General features: G+C 45.9%; 1 protein-coding gene across 2 annotated transcripts; it reads right to left on the reverse strand.

Annotated features, from left to right (window-relative positions):
* Nucleotides 1-402: 402 nt before the first annotated feature.
* larp4aa (La ribonucleoprotein 4Aa) lies at nt 403-11613 on the reverse strand. 2 transcript variants are annotated; one of them, XM_040193475.2, is made up of 17 exons: nt 10738-11613; nt 8008-8125; nt 7734-7892; nt 7122-7206; nt 6887-7023; nt 6699-6802; nt 6493-6603; nt 6344-6397; nt 6035-6244; nt 5615-5718; nt 5390-5431; nt 4245-4445; nt 4103-4157; nt 3844-4002; nt 3604-3743; nt 3230-3515; nt 403-2894 (listed from the first exon to the last, which is right to left on the reverse strand). In XM_040193475.2, the coding sequence occupies exons 1-17, from the start codon at nt 10852-10854 to the stop codon at nt 2502-2504; spliced, it is 2475 nt and encodes an 824-aa protein (XP_040049409.2). In that variant the 5' UTR covers nt 10855-11613; the 3' UTR covers nt 403-2501. The 2 variants fall into 2 exon arrangements, with proteins under 2 accessions (XP_040049409.2, XP_040049410.2); XM_040193476.2 differs by lacking the exon at nt 5390-5431.
* Nucleotides 11614-11692: the final 79 nt, after the last annotated feature.

Consider the following 11692-nt stretch of genomic DNA (forward strand, 5'->3'; position numbering starts at 1 on the left):
GTCTCCATTCGTGACCTTGTTAAGGTACAGTGGAACAAGGGACTAAAAACAAATATGGAAGGTCCCTGGGGGCCACAAGCACACAGGCTATAAACAGTAAATAAATGTTCTATTCACACACACATAGAAAACCCCACTCATAAGCACAATTTACCATATGTGAATATATGCTTTATTAAATTAACTTATGTTAATCCATTATTGAATGAAGTCCTGTTGGTCTCACTTGCCTCATTACCGTGCAAACACAAGAAGCATAGATGCAGACAGCGGGCAGCTGGCAAGACTTTAAAAAAAAAAAAGAAAAGGGAGAAACAACACGGTGAAAACCTCTTTACAACCGAAAGGCCTGAAACAAACTAATGCGTACAAAACCAGAGAAAGAAGTGTGACACTGGAAAGCCAAATCAAAATAATTTATTTTTGGTGACAGTTCATACAGTTCTAGGATTGTGTCTCAAACACTTTGTTAATCCATTACTATATTTCCTTTTGCCACCCCAACCCAAATTAATAGAAAATAAGCCAAACATATGAAGGGGGGGGGGGGCTGCTGGAGGTACTTGCAAGCCTGTTACCAACAACCATTATGGAAAATGATTTCACTTTAATCATGAGTAGAATTCTTACCAAAAAAAGTTAGCGCATTTGTTTAATTATTCTAAATAACTAGCGGCTCATACTCAATGAAGAATTAGCAGCCCCAGAAGTGATTGTTTACTCATTTAACGGCATTGCTAAACCCAAAGTCAATGCATTAAGTATTTTTCGCTCAGCTGACAGTTTAGAAATGTCCTGTGCGTGATTTTATTTTGCCAATGCGATTTCACACAACTTTGGGGAAACCAGCCTACCAAGATTGGGAGAAAAGCGTGCATCAGAAATTAAATAAATACATTTTAAAAGTAATACATAGCGAGTCAAACGTCAAATCCTAAATCCTGTTTTTCCTCACACAAAAGAAAAAAGAAAAAAAAAACTCACCCTAAAAGCACAAAACAATCTGGTGGATACCTGCTGTCCAACACCTTCCTCCGTAAATTCAGTTCTAGAACAATTACATTCTCCCACACACATTTTCTAGTGAAGGGTTTCACAAAATAGCAAAGGCAACTACACCTAAAGCGCCTTCAAAATCCAAAAGTTTCCCCAAGAGTAAATTACTGAGCGGACCTTGTCAATAGAAATCAAAACTTTATTCTAGCACACTATGAACATAGGCAGCTGGCACATAAGACGCAGAAATGTTCCAATCTTCTTTATGCCAACAACGTGGCTGCCAAATGTCATTAATCGCTCTCGGCTAAAGGACGCCTCAGTCCATTTGTTTGGACACTATGCCATCATTAAGAGTTCACAGATACGCTTAACCTGGATATCCTGTGAAGTAGAAAATCCAATCCTCACCTAAACTACCAGGTGCACTGAACAGTCAAATGTTATTAATTCAATTATTTGTTCTTCCCCTCTTGGAAAAGGTCACTCCTCAACCAAATCAAAAACCTGTAAACAGAGAACCTGACTGATAAACATGAAAATGTTCTGAAGCCATCAGTGGTTAGCGCTGAGTCGGTTCAGGTAAAAAACAAAAAAGGAGATTGAACGCAACATGAAATGTTGGACCAGGCTAGCGGGTTTTCTGTGGCTAAACAGGCCAGTGGGCGACCCAAAGTGGATTTCAGGCTCAAACAGAATCACGCATGTGACTGCAGCGTACATCAGCAGTTTCTGAAACTTGATCAAATTTGAGCCGATAACGAGAATGAAAATACCGACATAGAACACATTTCATTAATATACATTAGAGGACCACACTGTCCGGTCTCAGGACAACGGTTCAGAGTCTCTGCTGTTGAAATAAAATTTAAAAAAAAATCATCATCCATTTCATTACATCAATGCAACAGCACACTGTAGCACTTCAATCAGGTTGCTAAACAATAAATGCATCCACCGACATCAGTCAACCCGTCAGTCATACTTGCAAACCTTAAGCACACAAGAAAAAAAACAACCTGATGTCTCATTGCGTGTTAGTGATATCTTTGTATATGTACATGACATATATGCATGTTATTTTCTTTTTAGTGCATAATGTTCTTGCAGACATCTTAAAAAAAAGAAGAAAAAAAAGAAAGAAAAAAGGGTAGAGGGCCGAGTACGCGGCCCAGCATCCCACCTCTCCCTAGCCGAGCAAAGATGAGACCGCCTCTAGATGAATCACGCTTCAATTCTTTTACCCATTATGCTGGAAGCAAAAAACAACATTTTTCCTTTTCACTCATTAAAGTTCTTCAGGTGTCAATTGTCCCATTTGTCCAGGATGTCCCGGTCTCATTGTCATTTAGAAAAGCTTTTTCTTTGGACACGTCCCAGTGGGGAGGAAAGGCGGCTACCATAATGTTGTTGCTTTTATGTTATTCATTTTTATATAATTATATATATATCCATGTATATACTCGTACATCTTTTTTTTCTCCTCCATTCATATCAAGTTTTTTTTACTTTGGCGATACTGGTGGGATATTCTGCTCTTTGCCAGTGTGCCTGTAGCCCCCCTGCGGGGAGCTGCGTCGGGCCGGAGGCGGGCGCCTCTGGTCACGGAACTTGAGGCCCCCGTTCCCTCTCGGGCCGTTGCTGCGGTAGTAGCCTTGAGAGTCACGTTCGCGTGCCGGTCGGCTCTCCTTGTATTCCCAACCCCCCTCCCTGTCGTGGGCCTTCTCCTGCTTGTCTCCGGAAGCAGCGCTGGAGCCCGGCTCCTCGGCCTTGTTCGCGCGCAACTCACGTAGCGGCTGGCCCGGCGCGGGACTTGTGGAAGTGGGGGCCGGGGCCGCAGGTGGAGGGTCCTTAGGTGGCCGTTGGCACACTTCAGCATAGCTGAGCTTGCGTGGTTCCTGAATTGCGGCGGGGAGAAGGCACAATATACATATTTATGTAAATAAATATATTTAAAAAATAAATGTAGGACAGACATTTCTACATTCATTTCCCTCAGATCTCATAATCTGAACGCTCATTGGGGTAGGAGCAAACGTCCTGGGCATTTGGTGGTAAAGAGCAGAGAGAGAGAGATAATAGACAGACACTGAAGAGGAGAGACCGGTAGAGAGGAGGGAAAAACCAAAGCCAGTCAGTCCACTACCTCACTTCCCTCTATGCGCAAAAGATCTCATCATCGGGAGACAACTGTGCTCGAGGGGCAGGCTGTGACTACAAAGAAGATCCTCACCTGTGCAGGGGCGGGGGCAGCGGCCGCAGCAGGAGCCGGCGCGGCGGGAGTTGCGGGCGTGGAGGCGGAAGGAGAAGGAGCCACAGCAGCAGCGGTAGTGGCAGCGGCTGTAGCAACAGCAACAGTTGTTGCAGCAACAGCGGCGGCGGCAGAGGGCGGAGGCCTGGAGCTAGGCACAGGTTGCGTGGTGGGGGATGGCACCACGGCGGTCTGAAGAGGTGTGCGTGGAGCAGCTTTAGGAGCTGCAGGCTCCGCCCGTTCAACTCTCCTCTCCTGGCGAGCAATACTGTCAGAACGAGAGTTTCATTTCATTCAAGTTACTGTTTAAGATTGAGGCACCAAATATCCTTGATGGAAATGACAAATCGTCATACCCAGTAGCTGATGGTGCGGCTGGCTGCGGAGCAGATTTCAGTGCCGCCGGGGTGCGACTCGTTATAACTACAGCCTCCTCTGCGACTGGAGGTGGTCCTGAACCTGGACTCACGGTGGCTTCTTTGTTGGCTGGTTCCGTCTAGAAAAGGAGGCGTGCAGATTAGACCTATGAAGCACCCGCTCCTCAATGCAGTTTATCAAGGAGATTTGAAAACAACTCAAACTAGACGTCTTTCTACCTTGTCCTTGTACAGACCGCGCACAACATCGGACATTCGGTTTTCCAGCACTGGCTCTCCCTGTGTACTGACCACGCAGCCGGGAAGAGGTGGGAAGTTGGTAGCAGCCAAGTCAAACTTGGGTGGAGAAACTTTGACCTCTGCCAACGGAAATGGCCGCTGAGGAAATGGAGCAAACAAGCGGATAGTTCACAAGCAGGTTTGTGGCTTAAAAGGCAAACAATCTATTGTTTAAAAAAACATGAAAATTGGTATTTACAGCAATCCTTTCGTCTTCTCGCCTCCTCCGTGTTCCTCTGTAGGTTGTGCTCCGTCTAAGATGCAAAATAGTGATCCGTCAACAGCTATTCGGCGGCGAGTGTGTCACTCCAGCCATTAAGATTCGGGTCAAATAGCTTTACCTTCCACGTCCGGCCACGCCGCCGTCATCACCGGGATCGGCGGAGCAGGAGAGGTGTGAAAAGGCTGAATTCAGGTCAGATGCTGTCTGGACGGGGGCGGCGGGCTGCGGACTGCGCAGTCCAGTCAAACTCTCCAAGGGGACGGGAGTTAGAGACGCCGAGGTCACCTCGCCCGTCCTCACCTGCGGCTTCACGTGGTTTCTGTTGCAGAGAGAAAGAAAAAAAGAAAGGGGGGGGGGGGAAGAAAGGTGATCAGGGTCCACATAAAAAGTATTGTAGAGGGACACTGGTAACCAGTGTTTCCGTCCCAGTTAGCAACCAGGGTGTTTAAAGTGTAACCGATACGCATACAGACATCAGAGCGCCCGTAGGCCAACTATACCAAGAAAGGGCCACATGCTGCGTGTCGATTGACAGCTTGATATAACGGACGCTGAAACATTTCATGGACTTCAACGGAAACACTGGTGTTCACAGCGTGCCGGAGGAATGAAACAACATGCGGTGTCTTTGGAGGGGCGGGAGGGGGCTCGTGTACGCATGCATGCGAGGGGATCGAAGCTGTGGACACTTTGATGGTGACATAATGAATGTGTGCAAACAAATCCTACACCCACCGAGAGCGGGCTACGCCCGTGTAACCCGAACCCACCTACCCTGTCTGATTGCAGCATAAATAATGCTTTGGGACGGATATTGTTTGGAGACATGACGGGATTCACATGGACTGTACTTCTCCCGAGTCTTTGACCCTCAGATCTCATAATCTGAACGCTCATCGGGACAGGAGTGAAGCTCCCGACTTTGGAGGGAGGGGGTGGGGGGGTAGAGGGAAAAGGAAGAAGAAATGAAGCGGAGAAAGAGCGAACCAAAGCCAGTTACTCCACTCCCTAGTTTCCCCTCTATGCGCATATTGATCTCATCATCGGGTGTGACACGAGAAGAGTCCGGTGAGATTCCTTTGTGATGCCGTTTTTTACTCCAGAACCAGATCGGTCACCAGTTTGTGGGTGATTCAAAGCGTGTGCCGTTGACCAAGACTCAACTCCTGTCAGCGATGTGTCTGTCATAGCATGTAACACACGCTGTGTATGGTAGGAGATGAGGGAAGCGATGAAGCTTATTGTACAGTACAACAGTGGTACCTGAAGGCATTTATTACATTCTTTCTTGAATAGAGGGGGACACTGTGGGGACAGTAAGAAGAGAGGGAGTGAAGAACAATTCCCTGATCGGATGTTCATGGTTAAACATTGTGCAACGAATAATGACAACGTAAAATATTCCAATTGGACCATGCTTTTGGTAAACACAGGCCGGGTTAACCCAAAGCTAAGAGAGTAGCACTTGGGCTCGAGCTAAGTACATACCGGTTTCTGTTGAATGGGCGGGTGATATTTAGAGAACTAGAGCCAGTTTTGTAGTGTCCGGCAGAGCCAAATCCGTTCATAAAGCTGCTGTTGGGAAACGGCGCCTGCACAAGGGAATAAAAACAAAACCGCATATAGTTTGTTCATTCAGTTGCTGCCATTTGTTACAAGTGTAAACTCCTTGTTACTAAAAAATACATTTAATGTCAAGTGACGACGCAGGTTGCAACAGAGAAAAGTCTTATTTGAATACCCATGACGCACTTCTCTTCAGACGTTTCAACAACGACGGCAAACAATTATCCGAGCACCCGACCTTTGGCGTTCAAGGTTTATCATTTTAAGCATTTAATGCCGATGACGCATAAATACCAAAGTGAACAAGGGCACATGGAATGTTTTCAAGTAGGTGTGTCTCACCAGAGGGGTTTCAAAATACGGCGTGGGCGAAGGCGTCCAGGTGGGAGGTACGATGCTGTAAACTGGGTACTGCTGCTGCGGGTAGACGTGCTGCATGTAGAGCGGAGAGCTGTACTGCGACTGGCTCGGGGCCTGCTGAGCGTACATGCTGCTGTCCACGCTACGGTAGCCGTTCTTCGCAAAGAATGTGTTGATGGCTTTTATCCTGGCCTGTCCGCATGGAAAACCAGGGCAAGCGCAGTGAGTGCTGAGCTGAAAATAAACTTTCCGAAAATACAAGTTTTTTTTTTTTTTATAAATGTAACTCACCATGATGGGTTTTCCCTGAAATGTTTTCACTTCCTCTCTTAAATACTTGTATGCCTAAGAAGAGCAGAGGGGAGAATCACGAGACAATTCTTCATGCCACCCAAAAACTCCGGCCAGTGAAGAGAAAAGAGAAGTTTGAAGCGAGTTACCTGTTGAGCATCCGTGTCGGATTGGAATGTGACGTACCAGTTGTTGTTGTGTGCAAACTCGACACTTATCACCTTTGGACAGTTGTCATTTTTGAACAGTGCCTCTACTTCCTGTAAATAACATACAAAGAACAGGTAAACATCTACAAGCTCGGTGTGAAGCGATGCTTACTGAGACGGGCTGTGTAAACACAGGTCGGCTTTACCTCAACAGGCGTGGTTTCAGGGACCTCCCGCAGGATGATGATGCACCGCTTGTGATTAGGACGAACTTTCTCCCCCTTCTCATCCACTTGTACCATAGGAGAGGCTGCAGGGAATTCAAGGCATTGAAATCTAGACCCATGCATATGCAGTTTGCTTGAGCATACATCATCTTAAAGTCTCAGCTTACATCTCAACACATCCAAGATGAGGTCCATGTCAGCGGTGAGGACCTTGATGCCCTCCATGCTGGCTATGGTCCAAATAGGGACAAACTGGTCACTGTCCATCTGTGACATCAGGTACAAATCCTTCGAGAGGTTCTCTCTGAAACACAAAGCAACGGGCCAATGGCGATTTAGTCTACTCTTTCAAATACAATAAAAACATGGATAAAAAAGGTGATTTGAGCGCTCTTCCCTTACCTGGAAAAATAAAACTCAAGCTCCTTCTTAAGACACTCCCGAAGATTCTCAGAGGAGATCTTTGATTGCTCTTCAGTTTTGGAATCTACAGAGAACCAAAAACAAAATGTCAGCAGTAATAGAATACAACTTATAAAATACATTTATATATATTTTTTTAATAATGGACAGGGCTGTCATTTCCAGAGGTAATGCCAAGTCAGCACCTCAAACAAGTCTAACTATGGCAATGGTATCAAGCAATCTTAAACTAATTCAGTTTGCTGCTCAGACAGAGTCAAACACATGATTTACATGTAAAGATCGTGAATGAAATGCAAATAACTGCATGAGTTGGGCGCGGTCAAACAGCCAGTTGAAGCTTGGAATACAGACTAATTCAATTTTGGGGGAAATGACCATCTTAAAAAAGCACTCAGTAAAATCACCTCCTGAGGTGATCAGAAAACCTACAGACTGACTTGTTGATGTGGAAAGGCAACAATCGCACAAACTTTTATTTAAGGGTTTGAAACTTTGCCATCAGACCGAATCAAAAAAAAAAAAAAAAAAAAAAGATGAATCCTTGGTTACAGTCAGTCAAGAGCTTGGAGACGATTGCAAGTGACTGACCTGAAGTCTCCGTGGTTAACTCGGCAGGGGAAAAGCTTTGCTCTGGAGGGTCCATTCCATTAACTGCTATCTCAGCTGTTGCTGTGGCGCTGCTGTCATCCAGGGTCGTGAACCCCACAGAGTACTGCTTACATCCAGCAGTAGAAGGCTCACAATAACCTGTGAACAAGGTAAAATGTCGCCATTAGGGACAAACACTTTTCAGGGCGACGTCACCCCGTCCATATATCTCCCAGTTCCGACATTTAATCAGTCTGATGGAAGTATCGCTCACCCTCACTGATGTCGGCGGGGGGCCAGTGGGGGCTGTTGGTAACAGCTTCGCTGGGGGCCACAGGCATCTCCTGCCACACCTTGGCATTCGGGTTCAAACCGGCGCCCTTAGAGGTGACCTTCAAAGCAGGAATAGCAGGGTAAGGCTCATTTAATTTATAAATTAAAGCAGAATGAATAATGTATTAGCTTGATTGGACACGTTACAGTGTCACTAAACAATAATGTGGACAATAGTTTGCATGCAAAGCTGGCAATCATGTTTTAAAATGCTGCAATTTGAAAAAAATATTTTGGCACTTTGAGAAGAATCCCATTTTCATTATTATTACAGATCACCTAAAAGTTGCCATCTCATCCATCAATAGCATTATGCTTCTACCAATTTTAGATTTCAAATGTGTAGAAAACTCCATTTCCAAACATTACAATATTATGGCTACTATTCAGTCAAGCCATTTGGTTATCAATACAAACACATGCGTTTACTTCTAATATTAAGCAATGAGCAGTAAGCAAAGGGCATCTGCATTGCGTTAAATCAACCCGATTACCTTTAAGAGCAAGATCAAATGTCCTGGGAAATCTAAGAGCGCCCACGTGGAAACCAGGTGTGATCATTACGTGACATAACGGTGGAAAGACACCAGATAAACACCAACAAAAAAAAAACACTACACGATAACCATCTTTAAGCAATGGACAAACTTTATTTTGGGCATTGAAAACTGGCCTTTTGTTATTTTGATATATGGAATATTACATCTGAACTGGGTGCGCAAAAGGACGATCTATCAGAAGACTCACTCGGTGTGTTTACATGATGCTATAATTGGAATCTTTGCTTAGTCGGACTATGCTATCTTTCGGGGCAAGTGCTATTATCCCAATATACATGGCAGTGAATGAATCGAATCATTGGCCGAAAGCATGTCATATCCGATACGATAGGTGAAGCTACATCCCTCTACTATTTGTGCATGATGTTAATAGGAGCACAGCGAATGCGAGTGGCGCTATTGGCTGATTTGATAACGGAGAGAAGACGCCGTCGGGATCTCAGGCATGCGCAAAGACGCAACGTGCAGTTCCTTATCCGATTCACCGTTACATGCCGCATACATAGTCAAACTATCAACTGGTTCGGATCGAGTTATCCAGGGGTGTTAGTCGGATCGTAGATGAATGAAACGGATAATTCGATTTCAGTCCGACTAAGCCAGTTATTCGAATCCATGTAACCACGCAGACTGAAAGACTAAGCGCAGGCTGGCTACACCCAACCACACACCTGTAACAGAGTTTACTTATGACCTTTACCGTATATGGGAGGGGGAGGGGGAGGGGGGGGGGGGGTCAATGTCACTAACAAGAATCACCTGATGCAATCTTAGGATGGCGAGAACACCTGCATACAATTGGGCTCCGTGGCCACTAATTGGAAACCAGAGTAAAGCAATGAAATATGCTTTACATGAAGGGGGCCCATGATCACCTGTACACACAGATTACCCCCAACAGCACAGAGTAGAAAGATAGCAAAAGCTACAAGTAACCAAAGTGTGTTTAGCAACAGGTGTTTAATAACCACGTGGTGGGTCACGAACATTTATATTTTTGATGCGCGTTAAAGATTAGATCTGACTCTGCACATCAAAAGGGGCTGTGGACTGGCAGGAGAAATCCTGACCCTGCAACAAAAAAAAAGCTGTGGCCAAGAATAGATGCTGTACATATTAAGGCATACACATATTGATGTGAACAAATGTAATCAAACAAGGGATTGACACCAGATGTGCACGACCGTAGACACATATTTACCAGCTTCTAGTTAACATTGTCCCATGCAGACAGACATCACCCCCTACTCTTTTTGGCAAATGCACTCTGCCTGACAAGTACAGCTGCCACTTTCAATATAACGTTACATCAAGCAGCGTCGCTCCTGTTTGGACGGGAATGGACGTGTCCCACGGTTGGGCCTCTGTCATTTTACAAGAGCATTTCCGAGCCGTGCAACTTGACACATGGTTACAATGCACGCTTGTGTGTTGCTGGCCGTGGCGAGCAAGTAATGTCAGCTGACCGAGCTGCGCAGCGCAGGCCAGGTATTTGCAGCGCATGTCACTGCGCTAACTCAGTTAGCTAGAAGCGCGATTAGCTAACAGGCATCATTAGTGATTCTACGTTTACCCTTCGTCCAATTAATCGAGCCATCGACCACCTAACATAACGAAAAGAGCTCATGCGGCAGCCCCGCTCTATGTCCCACTGTCGCCAACCCGCCGCTGTGTCATTAACGTAACTTATAAGCTTATGATTACTCAGCAAACTACTTAATGAGCTTGCTTGTTGCAGCGGCTAAGCTAGCGTTAGGTAAGCTAGCGTTAGCCTAGCCATTTGTAGTGGCTGCGGTGGAGCACAGGGCAACGAGGAGCGGGTGAAATTACGCGCTTCAAGTTAGTGACGTTAAATCAGCCGTGCAAGTGCTTCCGTATATGTTGATCGTGGGGTTACGTTTCGCATGGTAATTGCAATTTAGCGAATAAACAATATGCCAAACCGAGAATGAGGATTGCAAATGTGTCTCGGTTGCGTTAATTCTAGCTGTTGCTTGATGGACATCGCTCCCCGCACGGAGGGGGCGTACTGTGCTAACAGGTTCCTGAAGAGCAGCGGTCGCGTAGCGCGCTTGCTAGCTCGCTAGCTAGCTAAAGAAGGCCTCACTCACCATGCCGCCTGACCCTCCCTCGCTCCCCAGCGGAGCCTCGTCCTTCCCACCAGTCTCCGGTCCGGGATCAGCCTCCTCCTGCAGCTGCGGCGGCTCTCCGTTCTGATCTGAACTCATCAGCCGCTCCTGACTCACTTCCACTCCGTCGCGTTCTCCCGACCCCCCGCCTGCCACCACTCGTTTTCCGAGGTATCGACTGGGCTCAGCAGTCAGCCTGGTTCTCTTCTGTTCGACGGCTTGGCAGCAGCACTGTGAAACTAGCTTACGAGCTAGCTACCCGGCTAGCTGCACGCTAAAGCTAGCGACCTAGCGTGATATGAATCAACGGAGCGAGCTAACGCCAGCTAGCTCAATGAATCAAACGTGCACGCTAAGACAGTGAGGGAATACGCGATGGCAAACCATGACGCTTCTTAGATCACAGTCCCCGCTGGCGTTTCATCAAATATTTCACCGCACACCGGCTTTGTGAGGCGCATTCCTGACCGGGCGACCGGAGCGGACACTGGGGACACGCACCCTTCCTGAGCTCAGGCACACAGTCCGCAGACGTCCCGGCTGCCACCGCGAGTTCCCGGTGACCTCTCCGCAAAACGTTTCCTTTTCCGGATCCTCGCTGTAGTTTTTTATTTTTTTTCACAGTACTTTTGTGTGACAAAGACGTGATTACAAAATGCATGTCCTGTGGAGTTCCACATTTAGGAATACATATATATAGTATACCTTAGCTATTTTGAATATAGTTGATATGATAAAGGGATTCCATCTAAAGCCTAAAGTTGAATTATTAAAAGCCAACATTCAAGCCAGCTTGAAAGAAGAACACAAGTAAACATGTTTTTGATTTTATAATTTCGAAATAAATGTCTAAAAACAAAACAACTCAGATATAAGTAATTTCCTCATTTGTAGTTGATCATTTAGATACTCCTGGTCTTGTATTATGTTTTCTAAT

The sequence above is a fragment of the Gasterosteus aculeatus genome, chromosome 2, assembly GCF_964276395.1.
Source record: "Gasterosteus aculeatus chromosome 2, fGasAcu3.hap1.1, whole genome shotgun sequence".
NCBI lineage: Eukaryota > Metazoa > Chordata > Actinopteri > Perciformes > Gasterosteidae > Gasterosteus > Gasterosteus aculeatus.